Genomic DNA, 19,127 nt, shown 5'->3' with positions numbered 1-19,127 from the left:
GCTTCCCTTGAAAGCAGGGGCCATGTCTTATTCACCTCGGCATCCTCAGCTCCCAGCCCACCCAGGACCCAGCACCTAGTAGGTGCTCAGTAAATGTCTGCTACATGAAAAGCAGGAGAGAGGGGCCAGAGACTGAGCCTGGCAGGTCCCTCTTGGCAGCTGCTTTACAGCTGCTGTGACTGCCCAACCAGCCCCAGACCAATAAAGACCCTGAACTTATCAAGTGACAAATGAAGAAGGGCTTTCCTTCTCAATGTGTGTCTCAGAGCCCAAAACATCCAGCAGTGCCATGAAGAGGGGTGATTAGCAAGATAGAGACCAACTGTCCCCCGAGTCTCTCTTCACCAAATGCAGCCACTGATGTGAATGACAGTAGGAAGCGCGGGTGATACTCAAGATATTTAACAACCAGCATAACACATTGCAAATCAGGGCAGGCACCAGCCATGAACACCAGGTACAGTCATACCAGGAACACCAGTTGGATAGGGAGATAATAACTTTGCTAGGAGGAAGACAGACTAACGCAAGGAAGCCAGACTCCCTTAGCTTATTTATCTGCATGGACTCTATAATGTCAGTATTTAATCTGATTAAGGCATTAACCAGCAGTCTGACCTTGTGCCAGTCACATACTCTCTCTGGGCTTCAGTTCCTGCTCTAAGATGAAATTGAAAGAAATTATCTCAAGCTGTTACAACTGTAATGTCCTATGATCCCATCTTCTCACACATCACAGGTGGCACCCGGTAACAAAGAAAATCAGCAAAGCACACAGCTGGCTAAGGTGATGCACAGACCAGAAACCCTTGACAAGGACAATCGTGATATTTGCTGAGCCGTGCCATTTGGTACTGCAGTTTGGGATATGGCAGATCAAAGCCCAGAAACCTCCTTCCAGCCCCTTTTGAGGAATCCTAGAGATCTCCAGAAGCACCCTGTCAGTTGGTAAAAGATTCCAGAAATAAAGGACTTGGAAAAGAGCCACACCCAGCTCCCTTCCTCCTCCATGTAAATCCTCAGCCTGCTTTTCACTAGACCCACTGCCCAGTTTTATGCAAAACCTAGACAGTGCTCATCTCTGTGGCTGGGTGAGTGCCACCCCTGGGGAGTATAAGAGAATAAAGAACAAGAGGAGCAGAAGCAAGGAGACCTTGTTTCAAGGCCCAGCCCTGCTACTCGCCCACTTGACAAGGTGCTTTACGTTTCCTAGTCGATGAGAAAGGACATTAGCTGCTCTAACTTCCTTAGGGTTGGGGAGGTTGGGGTGGGGGGTGCTAAAATGAGCATCAGAGGAGAATGCTGAAGGTTAATGTTTTCATTATAGAGTCTCTGGAGATGGAAATAGACACGTACCTGGATTTGGGGGCTTGGAGGCTTGCCTTGGCCCTCCCTGCTTTCCCTGTGCGTCCCCACCCCAGGCTGCCCGAAGGCATCCCCTCTGAGATCAAATCCAGCCAGCCCTACTGTGCCTCCCTCTCTCAGCTGTGCGGCCCCAGGGGCAGGGGCTGCAGGGTTCTTTGTTGTGTTCCCCAAAGATCCCTTGGGTAGGAAAGAGGCAAGGGAGAAGCCCAAGGTCCCAGCCTGCTGCCTCGGGATGGGACAAATGGGACAGGAACACAGCCAAGGCCAGGGGGAAATCATCGCATCTTCCCCAGTCATGAGTGTTAGCAGCAGCGGCATGACTGTTCCTACACTCGGGAGAGCATGGCAGCGTCACCAACAAACAGTAGAGACAAGGGCATCATTAAAACCCATATTTGCATTTTCCCTGCGTTTGCCATACCCTTTCCTAGGAACACAAGCCCCCATCCCACTCCAGAGGAGAAAAGAGACTCATTTTATAATGGGGTCAACGGGGGCCTGGAGATCCCCCCATCCCATAGAAATACACCACTCCCCGATCCAGCACCAGCAGCCTGCCCTCTGTGGATGTCCAAGGCAGAGCAATGGGCAGGAAGGCCTCCAGGGGACGCTGTCACCCCGGAGAACCAAACAGCAAGGTTTTCCTAAGGATTCTAAGCCCTCGTTTCCCCAGCAAAGCAAAACCAAGCCAGACTTGAGAATTGTAAGAGGAGAACTGCGTCAAGACAAGTTTTACACAGGTAAGAGTGAGGAAGACAGCAGCAAGTCTGAGTGTTCGCCCTGTGAGGCAAAGGACTGATCTGGGTCCCAAAAAATGTTCAGCTAGGGCCAGCCTGTGCTTCAGAGACCACAGAGCAGCCTCCAGGGAGAGCAAAAAGCCCAGAGTCCAGTGGGCTCACGGCCCTGGTGCCACATGCTCCTTCTGGAAAGGGAGAATAGGTACTCCATAAATCAGTCCCGCAAAGACATCCCCCTTTGACTCAGTGCTGCAATTCAGGTTGAGATGCCAGACATTCAGGCTCTGCCAGACCTACAGGGTGAGGAGTCAGGGGTCAGAGACATCTCAAGGCATAGGAGGAGGAAGTCTCCTCTCTACAGAGAAAGGACTTGGGCCATTCCTGGATTCGCACCTGATACCAAGGATCCCAGAAGCTCCAAAGCTCAGACGGGGTTCAAATCCCAGCAGGACCCCTTAATGGCAGTGTGACCTTGGCCAAGCCACTTGGCCTCTCTCCTCCAAGATGGGAATAACACCCCATTGCAGGGTATTCATGAAGACTAAATGAGCACAAGTGAAAGCAAAACCACACATGATGAGGCTCACAAAAGGCACTCAGAAAAGTCCGTTTTCTTCCTTAAAACCATAGATTAAATCCCACTCTAAAGACAGAATTTCTGAAAGCCACCCCTACCTCTTCCTGAAAAGGAGGTGGGAAAGTGGGATGGCGACAGAGCCCGAGAAACAGTGGCAGCTGGTTTTAAGAAAGTGAAGCCTTTGGGACGCCAAGGAGGGAGGATCACACAGTCAGGAGTTGGAGACCAGCCTCACCAACATGGTGAAACCCTGTCTCTACTAAAAATACAAAAATTAGCCGGGCATGGTGTTGTGCACCTGTAATCCCAGCTACTCAGGAGGCTGAGGCAGGAGAATCACTTGAACCCAGGAGGCGGAGGTTGCAGTGAGCCAAGATTGTGCCACTGCACTCCAGCCTAGGCGACAGAGTGAGACTCCATCTCAAAAAAAAAAAAAAAAAAAAAAAAAAGTGAGGCAACATTCTGATTTTCTCAGCCCTCTCTGCTAAATGGGCCTCACTGGGAGGACATGATGTCGCACACCCAAGATATCCCCCTTTGACTCAGTGCTGCAATTCAGGTTGAGATGCCAGACATCAAGGCTCTGCCAGACCTACAGGGTGAAGAGTCAGGGGTCAGAGACATCTCAAGGCATAGGAGGAGGGAGTCTCCTCTCTACAGAGAAAGGACTTGGGCCATTCCTGGATTCGCACTTGATACCAAGACAGAGAGGAGAGCTCCACCTCCCGAAAGCAGCTGTGGGCTCCCAGGCTTCCCGGATGGTATGCTGTCCCTCCCTTCCAAGAACAGCCCCCAGACCTGCTGGAGATGCCAGGCCACGCTGAATTTTAAAGCCAACTTCTGCTATCAGTTCCCTGGTCCCCCAATCTCAAGAAAGCCAGCCCCTAGCAAGGGGGCACCTGGCCTCCCTGTCATGCCATCTTCTCCATTTCCAATTTCAGCTATCTAGCTGCCCACAAGGATGAAGCTTGGGGCCATGTCTGCTATGATTTCAGGGCCTGCAAGGTGAGAGAAGGTCTTTAACTAAAAGTGTACAAACATGCCCTCCTGGCTTCCACAGGATTGCAATGTGCCTGGTTCTCAGACCCCTCCCTCAGGTGCCCCTGGTGACACCCATGCACGTGAGTCTCTGCCTCCGCCCTGCTCGCTCTCTGGGTCAAAGCAGGAGGTTTATTTAAGAGAGAGTGGGAGGAGGTGGGCCGACCAGACCTCCCCAGAGCTGTATCAGAGCCTGTTCAGCTCACCCACTCTCAGTCCCGCCAGGACTACAGGAAACTCTCTGGACACTCAAGGCTGGGACAGTCTCCTGAACTGCTTAAATGAGCCTCCCACTCTGACGCAATGCACAGCACCAACAGGTGGCCCTCATTTATATGAATTGGTAGTGAGGGTGCAGACGTCTCTGTCACCCATAAGCATCTCCAACGATGTCTTTAAGTGAAATTCTAATGAAACGGTCAAACTAAGAAAGCAAACGTTCATACTTTAAAGACAATTTAGTATTTTATCAAATGACATATAAAGACATTTGATAAAATACTGAATTGTTTTTAAAATATGAACACGGACAATATCAATACATGGAAATATGCACAAAAAATGAAAAAGTGAAATGCCACATGGAAGGTATGCACCAGTTATCATCCTGTCAGAAGCATGCCCAGGTATCAAGGAGGGTGGGAAGTCAATTCTCTGATATTCAAACAGAGTTCAGTGGATGCGAAGTTCTTTTGATCTGCAAGGCTAAGTGAATCATTTTTAATGGGTCTCTGATAGGAATGCATTTGCTCTCCATTTGCCTTAAAGTCAATGAACCCAGAGCCTAAAAGATAGCCCCGCTCAGAAGGGTGGGACAGCTGAGCAGGTGGGGCCGCCGCACCTACTCCAAACTGCCACCAGGTGCAGTCAAGGAAGTCTCCTTCTCCTGTGAGGCCCCCATTCCAGGCTGCTGCTCACAGCCAGGGCCAAGCGTCTTGATGTGGTGAAAAGTTGTTCAGAACCTCACAGGCTCCAGCTGATGGATCTCCAAGCACGGTTTAACACCAACATGGCATGGAGGGAGCGGGGGATATCACAGAATGCTGGCCCCAAAGGAGGCGACGATTCACTCTCGCTCCTTTTTTTGCAGTGGCGCACAACTGGAAGCAACCTAAGTGTTCATTATTACTAGGGGAGTGACCAGGTACACTGTGGTGGCCGCAAACTGCTCACTCATTAAAATAATGGAGTCTGGCCAGGCACTGTGGCTCACCCCTCTAATCCCAGCACTTTGGGAGGCTGAGGTGGGTGGATCTCTTGAGGTCAGGAGTTCAAGAACAGCCTGGGCAACATGGTGAAGCCCCGTCTCTACAAAAAATACAAAAATTAGCTGGGCATGGTGGCACACACCGATGGTCCCAGCTACTCAGGAGGCTGAGGCAGGAGGATCACTGGCACCTGGGAAGTTGAGGCTGCAGTGAGCTGCAATCACACTGCTGCAATCCAGCCTGGGTGACAGAGTGAGGCCTGGTCTCAAAAATAAATAAAAATAAAATAATGGAATCAATGTAAATGCAGAATGTGAAGGGATCTGAAAAGTAAATTGCTAGAGAAAAAAGTAAAAAACAGAATGGGCTATAAAACAGTACCTTCTATGTAAATTAAGAATGCATACAATTCTGAGAAACTGTCACCACCAAGAGAAGTATAAGGAGACCTGACAACTCTGAATAGAAAAATCGCAACAGGTTAAAAAAAAAAAAGGCAGCAATAAGGAAATCTGAATAAAGTGTGAATTTTAGTTAAGGAAAATGTGTCGATATTAGTTCATTAATTGTAACAAATGTATCCTATTAATGTAAGGTGTTAACAATACAGGAAACTGGGAATGGGGCAGATGGAAACTCTCTGTACAATCTTCCAATTTTTCTGTAAGTCTAAAACTGTTCTACACAATAAAGTCTTTTTTTTTTTTAATTAAAAAAAAAAAAACACTATATCTTTTCCAGAACGACGATGCCTTGGAATGACTGCCTGCGAGGTATCAGGCAGTGCAGAGTCAGGGGGAGATTTAAATAAATAACCCAAGAGTTATTGTGCAGACCAGTGATAGTAATGTGCCATGGCTGAAAAGTAGAGTAAACTCAACGCTTTGCAAACGAGGTCCCAACAGTGATCATAATAACTACCTTTTGGAAGACAGAGACGACACTGCAAGACAGCAGGCCACAGTGAGAGGTGGAGGCTCTGACGACAGTGACGCTGGGGGAGGCTGTGCCACCTGGAGTAGCCTCATGAAGAAATGTGGAGTGGCCTTGAAGCCACGGGTGGGGGCTGGGAGGGAGGAGTCTGGGTGGTTATACAACAGGAACAACAACCCAGGACCCCAGCCTAACACTGGTCAGTCCCAAAAGCCACCTCTTTGCCCTCCAAATTCCCAGCCAAAGCGGGGAACATCTGACAGAAACCAGAATGAAGCATGGTGGGGAGACAGGGGCAGCCAAGATGGGCAGTGGTGTTGATAGTAGCATTAACGGTGGCCAGGACCGTTACATTTTAATTTCAGATCCATAGCGACTAATTTTTAGTGTATGTCCCCAATATTTCATTGTACATGCTAAGAAAAAAAAGTATTCATTGTTGAACTGAAACTCAAATTTAACTAGGCACGCTGCATTTTTGTTTGCTAAACCTGGCAACTGTAAATAATAATAATAGCAGTAATATTCTTTGTTAGTGTTCTAGGTACTTTATTTAGTTACCTTCTTTCATCTTCATAATAACCCAGTGAAGAAGGTACTGTTATTATTATTCTCTTTTTTTTTTTTTTTTTTTTTTTTTGGAGACAGAGTCTTGCTCTGTCACCCAGGCTGGAGTGCAGTGGTGCCATCTCGGCTCACTGCAACTTCCACCTCCAGGGTTCAGGCAATCCTCCTGCCTCAGCCTCCAGAGTAGCTGCGACTACAGATGCGCACCACCACACCCAGCTAATTTTTTGTATTTTTAGTAGAGACAGGTTTTCACTGTGTTGGCCAGGCTGGTCTCAAACTCCTGACCTCAAGCAATCCATCTGCCTCACTGTCCCAAAGTGCTGAGATTACAGATGTGAGCCACTGCACCCAGCCCTGTTATTTCCTTTTTATAGACCAGGAAGCTTTACCAAAAGGATGAGGTAACCTGCCCAAGGTCATGAGCTAGTAAGTCAGTCCTGGAATGTGAACATATGTAATTGGCCTTAAGAGCTCACCCTCTTGAGCACTGCTTCCCAACTGAGCAGCTGAGTGAAGGCCTGGCCTCTGCTCCCTAAGACCCAACAACAGAGGTAGGCACTGCAGCTCCCACATTGGCAAGTTCCTGGAGCTCAGAACGCACCTTTACCTTGGAGAGACCATCTCAGCAGACCCCAGCTGGAGCCACCAAGTGAGCTTTGGGTTTCAAAAAGTGAAAATCAGCACTCCCACAGCAAGGAAGCCTAACGCATCCCTAAGAGAGCACCCTCTTCCTACACAGGTGGAAAGACTAACCCAAGAAGAGTGTCTTCTGCCTTAAGGGTCTGGCAAAGCAGCACAGGCCAGCACCACGAGGCATGAGCCAGGCCACATGCCATTCTGCCTGGGGACGGGGGAAAGGAAAGGATGAATGACCACTGGGGATCCCTTCCAGTTTGAGGAGAGCATTAACTTGAATCTTTTTTTTTTTTTTTTGAGACAGAGTCTCCCTCTGTCACCCAGGCTGGAGTGCAGTGGCACAATCTCGGCTCACTGCAACCTCCGCCTCCCGGGTTCAAGCGATTCTTCTGCCTCAGCCTCCCAAGTAGCTGGGACTACAGGCAAGCACCACCACGCCTGGCTAACTTTTTGTATTTTTAGTAGAGACAGTGTTTCACCATATTGGCCAGGCTGGTCTTGATCTCTTGACCTCATGATCCTCCAGCCTCGGCCTCCCAAAGTGCTTGGATTACAGGCATGAGCCACCGCACCCAGCCAACTTAAATCTTATCAGGCAAACTTCTGATGAAAATGGCACCTCAAGCCTCAGCATGACACCTTTTAAAATCATCATGATGAGCATTTATTGAGCACCTACTATGTACCAGACATTGTGCTGAAATTTTCATTGCCCCATCTAATGATGAGGCATGTTTAAGTATAACCCAGCAAGGCATCTATTATTTTGCAGATAAGGGACCTGAGGTTCAGCGAGGTCACTCATATACTCAGCTGACACTTATTAAGCACCTATATGTGCCAGCGTCTGTCCTGGGTGCTGGGGATGTGCAGCGAACCAAACAAGATCTCTGCCTTCATGGAGCCAGTGGGAGCACAGACAAAAAACAAACAAAAAAAGTCTATCATTGTTATTCCAGGTGGCAATGCTAAGTGTGATGAAGAAAAGTAAGGCAGGATCGAGGGACAGAGAGGGATGGGGTGGGGGTATTTTGAATAGGATGGTCAGCGAAGATGTCGGGAAGGAGGTGACATTTGAGCAGAGACCTGAAGAGAGGGAATGTGATACACATGTCTGAGGAAGAGTGCCCAAAGCAGAGAGGGCAATAGCACAAAGACCTGAGGTCAAGGTGATCAGCCCACACCCAAGATGAGGCCCGTGACCTGGAGGAGGGTAGGGAGGGTGGGAAGGGTAGGAATGAGTTTGGGGGAGATGGCAAGGGAAGGTCTTTTTTTTTTTTTTTTTTTGAGACGGAGTCTCGCTCTGTCGCCCAGACTGGAGTGCAGAGGCGCGATCTCGGCTCACTGCAAGCTCTGCCTCCTGGGTTCGTGCCATTCTCCTGCCTCAGCCTCCTGAGTAGCTAGGACTATAGGCGCCCACCACCACACCCAGCTAATTTTTTGTATATTTGGTAGAGACAGGGTTTCATCGTGTTAGCCAGAATGGTCTCGATCTCCTGACCTCATGATCTGCCCACCTCAGCCTCCCAAAGTGCTGGGATTACAGGCGTGAGCCACCGTGCCTGGCAAGGGAAGGTCATTTTTAAAGGATCACTGTGGTGTGGATAAATGGATGGATGGATGGATGGATGGATGGATGGATGGATGGATGGATGCATGGGTGGGTGGACAGATGGGTGGGTGGATGGATGGATGGATGGATGGATGCATGGGTGGGTGGACAGATGGGTGGATGAATGGATGGATGGGTGGATGGATGGATAGATGGATGGATGGATAGATGGATGGATGGATGGATGCATGGCTGGGTGGACAGATGGGTGGATGAATGGATGGATGGGTGGATACGTGTACGAATGGATTTCCATGGATTCCCTTGCACTGACCAGAGGTGAGAGCGTCTGTAGCATATAGGTTGATAAAATATATCCTATGTATGTCCCAACTCAGTTTCCAAATACATCTCAAATCAGCTCCCTCAGGGGACCCCAGACAAGCACATTCCTTAGTGAATGAGATTCATATAGAGGAATTTTATTCCAAAATTCAACAAGGAAACTAGGTCTTCCTCCCAAGGAAACTATATGGAGAAGGCCACTAGATGTGGCCTGAGAATGTCAAGAAGAAATTTCTTGCCTTTAATGTCTAACTAGGCTAACTCCCAACTCCCAAAGAACAGATTGGCATACCACCACCATCCCACCACTACTACCTGGAATCCCCTAATCAGGACCACCAGCAACACAAGACTCTTTCTCAAGTCCTTGGGCAAGAAAATCTGGTTTCTCCAGGCCAGCCACGGTGGCTCACGCCTGTAATCCCAGCACTTTGGGAGGCCAAGGCTGGCAGATCAGGAGGTCAGGAGATCGAGACTATCCTGGCTAACATGGTGAAACCCCGTCTCTACTAAAAAAAATACAAAAAATTAGCCGTGCGTGGTGGCGGGCGCCTATAGTCCCAGCTACTCGGGAGACTGAGGTAGGAGAATGGCAGGAACCCAGGAGGCGGAGCTTGAAGTGAGCCAAGATCGCGCCACTGCACTCCAACCTTGGTGACACAGCAAGACTCCGTCTCAAAAAAAAAAGAAAGAAAGAAAGAAAGAAAGGAAGGAAGGAAGGAAGGAAGGAAGGAAGGAAGGAAGGAAGGAAGGAAGGAAGAAACAAACAAAATCTGGTTTCTCCAGCAGAAAAAAAAGTCCACCTGCCAGAATAAAGCCTAGGCTCTCTGTCAGGTGGCACTGCTCACTAGGAGCCCGGTTCTGCGGTACCATTCCATCTCCAAGTCCCTGGCCACCCGCCTGACTCACCTCCAAGTCCTTCTCAAGCTCCAGTCCAGCCTCCATCAGATTGTGCTCAAATTCCTCCCGCTGCTCCTTCCTCTCCTCCTCCAGGGCATCGAGCGGCCCCAGCTCAATGTCACCCGGGCCCCCAGCATGAGGCTCCTTGCCTGTCTCCCCATTGGAGACGATAGCCAGCGAGCGGCCAGGGAAGCCTTGGGCCAGGTGCGCCCCGCGTTTCCGATAGTGGTAGGCGAGCACATAGTCCACCTTCCTCTGACTGTCATGGAAGTGCATGCGGCTAAGACGGGCCTCCAAGGACACAGGCTCATTGGCATCCAGATAGTTGTTGATGACCTGGCCAGAGAGAGAGGAGAGGCAGGGCAAGGTCTGGTGAGGAAGGGGTGAGAAACAGAGGAGACTGATCTCTGCTCTGGGCTCAGGGAAATGGACTCAGAAGCAAGTCCCTCAGGCGCAGAGGCCCCCAGTACCCCCAGTAAAAAGACCAAATGGCCTAAGTTAATCTGTCACGCCAGCTTGCAAAGCCCTCCACCCACCTGTTGACAGTCTGGGCATCAGTGCCTTCACACATGCTCTAGCATCCATGCACACACACACTCACACAGACTGTACCTGCAGCAGCAAACCCCTCACAACCGCACCTCCTGCCTCCACACACAGAATCACACGCCCACGCCGGCACACGCACATGCAAGCACCTGCAAATGCACACGCAGCCACCTCTACCCTTGTCTCCCTACACCAGCACTCCTGCACCATACAGGTGAAGGGGCCTGTGTACACACGTACCTACCCGAGTGCGCTGTAACACACACACCCCCTTCCACAGGCACCATGGCCCACACACGCTCACCTGCTTGCAGATCTGCACCTCTGCCTGCAAATACACTACATATTTAAACACAGAATACTCACAGGCAGGTTCTTTGGATCCATTGGAACAAAGACCAATTTCTAGTCACCTGGCCCGCCCCCTACCCTCCCACCCACGGGAATTCACCAGGCACTATTCACAGCCCCACATCCTCCTCTCCAGCCACTGGTGAGGACCCTGTCAAAGACAGCAGCAGGGAACTGACTTCTGCTGTCTTCCACTCCAGAGGTGGGGAGGTGGAAAGAAGAGGAGGAGAGAGAACACGATGAAGCAGGGGAGGGACCGGCCTCTCCCCGTGGGTGTTTCCCTGTTTATTACTGGTTTGAAACCCAGCTGCCTCTGCAGCCACCTGAGAGGTCACCTGGGCAACCAGATGAAGCTCCAGGCACAAGGGAGAGACTCAGAGCCACCACAGCAGAGAAGACAGGTGCTCAGGCTTGCAGGAGGGGAACCAGGGGGCCTACAGACCAACTGGCAGCATCGACCGGCTTCCCACACCTCCTCCTTTCCTGACCCTCCTCTGACCAGAACAGGGCACTGGGAAAGTGTGCCTGACTTGGAGACAGAGAAGAGAAAAGGCCCTACCCAAACCCTAGGCCTCTCTCTTTCATGCACACACGTGCTCCCAAATGGAGGATCCCCCGGACCAGAGGCTCCCTGGGGGCCTCCAACAGGGCTGGCCTATCCCCCCACCCCACCCCGCCCAGTACTCACAGAGCTGCTGCGGGTGCTCTCTCCACCGCAGGGCTGACCAGGATCTCTGTTGGAACTGCCCTGCAGACCTGGGGCCCGGGGACCTGGCATCTTGAGATGCTGCCGTCCATGTTTGGGGCCCTGGCCCCCTCTGGCCCCTGCCTGAGGGCTCAGCCGGCGTGGGGAGCCAGGGAGCAGGGGGATATCTGTGAGAGGGAAAGACAAAGGAGGCAAAACAGCCTCAGATAAAGGAAATCCAAGGGTACTGAGTGTGCTCAGACACTAGCCCTGAGAAAATGGCCCATTTTGCTTCACAGCTGCCTCCTTGGTTAGTCCCTAAAACCCAGGTTCACAGTGGCCACAGGGGAGGGAGCATGGAGAAGGAAGTGCGGCCCTCCAACTGCATACACACGCACACGCACACACACATACACACACACACATACACACACATACGCGCACACACACACACATATACACACACACACACACACACATACACACACACAGACACACACACACACATACACACACACAGACACACACATACATACACACACATACACACACACATACACACACACACAGCCTGGAGACACCAGCAGGAGCTCCTTCAGATCAAGGCTGTCATAATCTCTCATAATTCCCAGACAAGGAAGGGGTGGCACTGAGCAAGCCAGGGTGGTGGGGGGACACTGCCTGGAGAGACACCTTGAATTAATACCAAAGGCTTAGGCTTTGGGCCTCTCCTGTGGCAGCAGCACCAGCCGGCACCCTGGCCAGACCCCGCCTCCCTCGGGGACAGAGCAAAGACAGACCAAGGGGCCCTCTGAACAACTGCACAAAGGACTGTCCTCCAGTGTTCTTTCAGCGTCCTCACGCACCTGCTGCCTCTACCCAGGCCCCAGAGGTCCGCAGCCCCTTCTCGGCAGGAACATAGGACCACTTCAGAAAAATTCCAGTGTCTCCCCTGAAGGGAAAGGTCCCCAGTAGGTGATGGAACGACCGCATGTTAGAATTGGAGGGACCTGAGGGAGTAGATACTCCAACTGCACTTTGCACAGACCCCAGTGCAACCGCGAGCTGCCAAGGTCTCAGGGCAGGTCAGACTCAATCTACTCTCTCCTCTGAGAAACACTTCCTAGCAAAGCAGCACAGCCAGTGCCCAGGCTTAAACCTCAGCTCTGCCACTTGCCAGCTCTGTGACCTCTTTGTGCTTGTTCTGTAGCTGTAAAATGAGAATCTCAAACTTGCAGCATTGCAGTGAGAATGAGAATGAGAGATATTGCCTGCAAAGCACCCAGAGCAGTGATTAGCCTGAGGGCACGTGATCAAAGGCTGTGATTAGAATCGTTAGTGTTTGCATTTTAACCTCCAAGTGAGCAGAAATAACACCTTATGCCTCCAACTCAGCCCTAAGCACCTGCTCAGTGAATGAATGAACAAAAGGCAACTCTTCTGGTCTGTTGAAACAGAACTCCTGGCCCTTTGCCAACTTGTGGAGCAGCCCCTTAGGTGCTCGGCCCTCCAATGCAGTTTCAGGGGGTCTAGAACATTCAGTCCCTGCACTTGAGAAACATAATCTCTTTGTGAAGATAGAGCTGACATGCAGGAAACACACCTGTGACCAGCAGAGGAAAAGCTTTCATCACTCCTTTCTACACTGTGGGCTCCTGTCCACACTGTGGGAGACCAGAAAGACTAAGTCAAAGTCAGCTTCTCTGGGGTCATTGAGCCAGAGCTGGGTCCTGCAGGGTGGGTAGCTTCTGAAAGGCCGGGAGGCAGGGGAGGCACTCCCTAGGGAGACAGCACAGAAGGGCTGGCGTGGGCACGCCTTGTGGGAGGAAAATGAAAACTCAGGACCCCATATCACTCTGCCGAAAGGAAAATATTAAGCCAAAGCTGAGTCAGGCAAGACGCTGCCTTTCCTTTTGTTCCTAAGCAGACAGCTACACATAAAAGGCTAGATAGCTCCACAGGCAGCTACTCTATATTCACCTTGTCCAAAACAGAAGATGAATACACCATTGATAATTCCCTAACTGCTCCTTTTCTCTTGCAACATGCAGATTCTGACAGCCTCCCTCTTTCCCCCCGCAGCCTGCTTTTCCCCATTAAATATTGAAGCCCTCAAAATCGTCTTTGGAGAAAGACACAGACCTCTCTTCCAACCACATCCTTAACGTTGGCAAAATAAACTAAATTGATTGAGGCCTGTCTCAGATATTTTTTGGTTTACATGTGATGAGGCTCAGGGCTCTAAAAAAGGGGCTTCCTCCCTTGTGCCCAATCTTGCCTCCTCCCACTTCCCTGGTGCCTTTCTGCATGTCTGCCCCCCAAGTGCCTGGGAACAGAACTTGGAACAGAAGGACTCAACCCCAGAGAAGACCTCAAAACCTCTAGATGCATGTCCAAAAAGCCCAAGACCACTGGATCCATCACTGGGGCACATGATAAAGATGATGTTCACTCAAGGGCCACCCTGCCCTGGCAGCTACATTCAGATTTGCACCTATGGCTCAGAGTAGCTCAGATTCAAGGGCAATACAAAGCTTTGGTCCAGCTGCTGTCCAGGAACCACCATCCCCTAAAGGTGCCACCTGGAGTTTGAGGATGACATTCAGGGCCCTCACTAGCCATCGCAGTTGCTCCCCCAGCTCACCCTCTGACACACGGATCCGGCTGCCTGGGAACTCTGCTTCCCTTCTCTCCCTGTCCCCACAAGTGATTACAGCACAGCACACGGTTCAGCCATCCCAGCCGTCCCAGCTCTGGAGAGGCACTCCAGGCAATAGAGACACAAGGGAGCCACCTTCAGCTGTGAGAGGAAGGCCGAGGGGAACGCGAGTGACGCCTGCCCTCAGGAAGGGTAAGGGTGGGGCAGGTGAGCACACACCCTGAGAACTCCCTAAGAAGCTTAGAAGAGGTGAATGAGGTCAATTAGAAGGAAAGGCCATCGTACACGGCCTGTGGAACATGTCAGCCATTTGGAAAGAATCTTTCCTTCCTTCACCGTTGCCTTGGCTCTCCTTCCATGCTGCCTTGAACAACAGATCCTTGGGTGTTCATGACTGCAATGCCATGAGGGTAGGGGCATGGCTTACCCATATCTGGATTGAGGAGACGGATGTCCCCAAGGCTGGGGCCTGGGCCTTTCTCCACGTTCCAGCTCTCTCCCTGGGCACTCTCATCCACTCCAGAGACCTTCACTGTCACCTCTTGCTGACGATGCCCAAGTTTCACTCTAACTCTTGCTCTCCTGCAGGCACCAGGTCCACACATTCCCCTGCCTGCTCAGCATCTACACTTGGATGTTTCCCAGCCCCTCAAAGTCAACATGCCCAAATCCAAACATACGATCTTCTCCAAAACAGGATTCTTTTTCAGCATTTCCTGCTCCTGCAAATGGTCCACCAAACAGTCAACGAGCTGGAAATATAGAAGCAGCCTTGATAGCCGTTTTTCCTCATGCCCCATATCCAATTTGGTACCAATCCTATAAACTTTACCCCTGAAATATCTGCCAAACCTCTCTGTTCTTCACCCCTCCATGAGTCCCACCCTAGTGCCAGCTCTCAGCCTCCTTCACCTGAAGGATTTCGACGTCCTCCTAACAGGTCTCCCTGCTCCCTGTCCCTGTTCCCCAGGAGGCAGCCAGGGGTCCTTACAAAACATCCATCTGGCCATGACACCCTCAAGAGCACAAACTTACGGGGCTCCCATGGCTCTCGGGCTGGGACCCTGCATTCTGCCCCGCCAGTCTCCACCCCCTCTCTCCTGCTGGCTCCCTGGGGTCCCACCATACACCTCTCCTCTAGCACACCACGCTCCCCAGCCCAGCATCCTACATGCATTCTTCCCTCTGCCTGGACCACGCTTCCCTACACACTCTTCATCTAGTTGAGGGGCCACCTACTATTTTGGTCCTTAGGGACCCAGAAAATCCAAAGCAATCCATTCTTGTTTCAAAAAGCTGCTAATCAAGGTGTAAGCTGGAATATTCAGATACTATTAGCAAAGCTAATTTCCTTCCAACCTAGACATGAGTAAGGTTCCACAAGCTGGGTGGTGCAGGATTGGGAGGAGGTGCAGGCCACGAGGACCCATGTGATGTTGTCGGAGAAAGGCCTCGCCACCAGCACACTGCCCCAAGACAAGCCCTTTTTCTGAGCTTAGTTTTTACTTCTGTGATTTGGCGGAAGGTGTCATTATTATATCTTTTCCTCATAAAGTGAGTGTGATGATACAGTAAGAGAAAACATTAACATTCCTTGGAAGTACATGAGCTATGAGAAATGCACAGGATAATTATCAAACCCTACTTCAGGACGTCCGTGCTGCCTCCTTCATCCGTCTCTTCTCCACTTCATTCCAGCTGCTCTGCTTCAAGTCCCTGGAATTCCCTTTCTCTCCCAGCCCACTGCCTGTTCACCAGCCACTTCCTCCGGAAGCTTCCCCAGACTAAGCAGGAGAAGCACTGGCTGTCTGTCCCCACCATTAGTACAAGTGGATTTACTCATCAGGGATGACCATATGTTTTTTAATCCTTTAGGTACAGTCTTGGCTGTTTCATATCAGTGGCCTCAGGCAAGACCTCTGTCCCTTCTCGTTGGAGCCAACCTCACCACCTCGCAGGACTGCAGGTACCTTAGGTCATTCTACAGAGGCAGATGAAGAAGGGGCAGGATCAGAGACGTTGAGAGAAAAGAACAGAGACTGAAAGATGGAGAGGCCCAAATCTCAATGAAAAAATAGGTGAAGGCTGTTTTCAGAGTCTCCCCAAACCAGTCCTTCCGAAATCTCCTTTCTGAGCCTGCCCAAAGCCCCTCCTCAGCTTCTGTGCCCCGTATTCCACCCTCCACTGTCCATCTACCATCGGGGCTTCCAATGACCATTTCCTCATTTAACCACTGGCTCTTTTGCTAATCAGCTAATTTACACCAAAGTACAAACAGCCCATGCTGACATCCTAATATTGGTAAAAAGCATTTTGAAAACATTAAAAGGTTCTGCAGATGGCAGGAGCCCACATGCTGATGGGGCAGAGGTCACAGCCTGAAGGCATCATCTCTAATGGGGTGAGGGGAAGGGGGCTGAGAGGCAGGAGTTCTGGCTGGGACCTCCAAATAATGCTACATCCCCAGACAGTCTGGCAGGAACCTTCAAGGTCACTGCATAGGCCGAGAGCTAGAAAGGCCCTTCTGAACAGGGGAGAGGGGCAGGCACAGAATGTGGAGAGCTGGTAAGAGTGACAGAAGCTTGGGCATGTAGCTGACAGTGGAAACACCAAAGCCAAGGAGACCAGGAGACAGTCAGGAGCAAGACAGGGCCAGATTGTGCAGAGAAAGGACAGAAAGTGAGTTCACTAGGCATGGAGTAGGGGGCAAGGTGAGTCAGCAGGGACCTACGCAGCTTCCAGAGCCTCCAAGAGAGACCAGCAGCAGGAGGAGGAGGTGTCCTGAGGGAGCTGGACTTCCGGGCAGTTGGGCTTTTCCTCTGAGTTTCCCTTTTGGCATCATTACTGTCTCATTCCTAACTCCTGGTGGCTGAAGTATGAAGGGCCCTGAAATGAAGGGCCACCTCCTTCCCCAGCCTCCCAAAGCCACTGCTTCCAGCAAAACCAGACAGGCCCAGGGCTGCCCTGCGGGGAGACAGAGCATCTGCACTCTCCCAGGCTTCTGCACTAGTCTACATTCCTTCCTCATTAGTCTACCTTCCTTCCTCACTAGTCTACCTTCCTTCCTCACTAGTCTACCTTCCTTCCTCTCTAGTCTACATTCCTTCCTCTCTAGTCTACCTTCCTTCCTCTCTAGTCTACTTTCCTTCCTCACTAGTCTACTTTCCTTCCTCTCTAGTCTACCTTCCTTCCTCTCTAGTCTACCTTCCTTCCTCACTAGTCTACCTTCCTTCCTCTCTAGTCTACATTCCTTCCTCTCTAGTCTACCTTCCTTCCTCTCTAGTCTACTTTCCTTCCTCACTAGTCTACTTTCCTTCCTCACTAGTCTACCTTCCTTCCTCTCTAGTCTACTTTCCTTCCTCTCTAGTCTACCTTCCTTCCTCTCTAGTCTACCTTCCTTCCTCACTAGTCTACCTTCCTTCCTCTCTAGTCTACTTTCCTTCCTCTCTAGTCTACATTCCTTCCTCATTAGTCTACCTTCCTTCCTCACTAGTCTACCTTCCTTCCTCACTAGTCTACCTTCCTTCCTCTCTAGTCTACATTCCTTCCTCTCTAGTCTACTTTCCTTCCTCTCTAGTCTACCTTCCTTCCTCACTAGTCTACCTTCCTTCCTCTCTAGTCTACTTTCCTTCCTCACTAGTCTACTTTCCTTCCTCTCTAGTCTACCTTCCTTCCTCACTAGTCTACATTCCTTCCTCTCTAGTCTACATTCCTTCCTCTCTAGTCTACCTTCCTTCCTCACTAGTCTACCTTCCTTCCTCTCTAGTCTACCTTCCTTCCTCTCTAGTCTACCTTCCTTCCTCTCTAGTCTACATTCCTTCCTCTCTAGTCTACATTCCTTCCTCTCTAGTCTACTTTCCTTCCTCTCTAGTCTACATTCCTTCCTCTCTAGTCTACTTTCCTTCCTCTCTAGTCTACCTTCCTTCCTCTCTAGTCTACCTTCCTTCCTCTCTAGTCTACCTTCCTTCCTCACTAGTCTACTTTCCTTCCTCTCTAGTCTACTTTCCTTCCTCACTAGTCTACCTTCCTTCCTCACTAGTCTACCTTCCTTCCTCACTAGTCTACCTTCCTTCCTCACTAGTCTACCTTCCTTCCTCTCTAGTCTACCTTCCTTCCTCTCTAGTCTACCTTCCTTCCTCTCTAGTCTACATTCCTTCCTCACTAGTCTACTTTCCTTCCTCTCTAGTCTACCTTCCTTCCTCTCTAGTCTACTTTCCTTCCTCTCTAGTCTACTTTCCTTCCTCACTAGTCTACTTTCCTTCCTCTCTAGTCTACTTTCCTTCCTCACTAGTCTACTTTCCTTCCTCTCTAGTCTACTTTCCTTCCTCTCTAGTCTACTTTCCTTCCTCTCTAGTCTACCTTCCTTCCTCTCTAGTCTACCTTCCTTCCTCTCTAGTCTACCTTCCTTCCTCACTAGTCTACCTTCCTTCCTCTCTAGTCTACATTCCTTCCTCTCTAGTCTACTTTCCTTCCTCACTAGTCTACATTCCTTCCTCACTAGTCTACTTTCCTTCCTCTCTAGTCTACCTTCCTTCCTCTCTAGTCTACCTTCCTTCCTCTCTAGTCTACTTTCCTTCCTCTCTAGTCTACATTCCTTCCTCTCTAGTCTACTTTCCTTCCTCTCTAGTCTACTTTCCTTCCTCTCTAGTCTACCTTCCTTCCTCTCTAGTCTACCTTCCTTCCTCTCTAGTCTACCTTCCTTCCTCTCTAGTCTACCTTCCTTCCTCACTAGTCTACCTTCCTTCCTCTCTAGTCTACCTTCCTTCCTCTCTAGTCTACATTCCTTCCTCTCTAGTCTACTTTCCTTCCTCACTAGTCTACATTCCTTCCTCACTAGTCTACTTTCCTTCCTCTCTAGTCTACCTTCCTTCCTCTCTAGTCTACCTTCCTTCCTCTCTAGTCTACTTTCCTTCCTCTCTAGTCTACATTCCTTCCTCTCTAGTCTACTTTCCTTCCTCTCTAGTCTACTTTCCTTCCTCTCTAGTCTACCTTCCTTCCTCTCTAGTCTACCTTCCTTCCTCT

The 19,127-nt window shown here is 50.3% G+C and overlaps 1 protein-coding gene across 1 annotated transcript in view; it reads right to left on the bottom strand.

The window, feature by feature from the left end:
- Positions 1 to 11,634, bottom strand: part of ANO2 (anoctamin 2) — a 363,933-nt gene extending 352,299 nt beyond the window's left edge. The window contains exons 1-2 of the mRNA XM_055281012.2: positions 11,450 to 11,634; positions 9,871 to 10,197 (exon numbers count right to left, since the gene is read on the bottom strand). Coding sequence (XP_055136987.2) covers positions 9,871 to 10,197; positions 11,450 to 11,539 — 417 coding nt within the window. The 5' untranslated portion in view covers positions 11,540 to 11,634. The remainder of the gene's footprint in view (positions 1 to 9,870; positions 10,198 to 11,449) is intronic.
- Between the last annotated feature and the right edge of the window lie 7,493 nt (positions 11,635 to 19,127).

Source organism: Symphalangus syndactylus, chromosome 5 (genome assembly GCF_028878055.3).
Source record: "Symphalangus syndactylus isolate Jambi chromosome 5, NHGRI_mSymSyn1-v2.1_pri, whole genome shotgun sequence".
Taxonomy (NCBI): domain Eukaryota; kingdom Metazoa; phylum Chordata; class Mammalia; order Primates; family Hylobatidae; genus Symphalangus; species Symphalangus syndactylus.
This window is presented reverse-complemented; position numbering and strand designations above follow the sequence as displayed.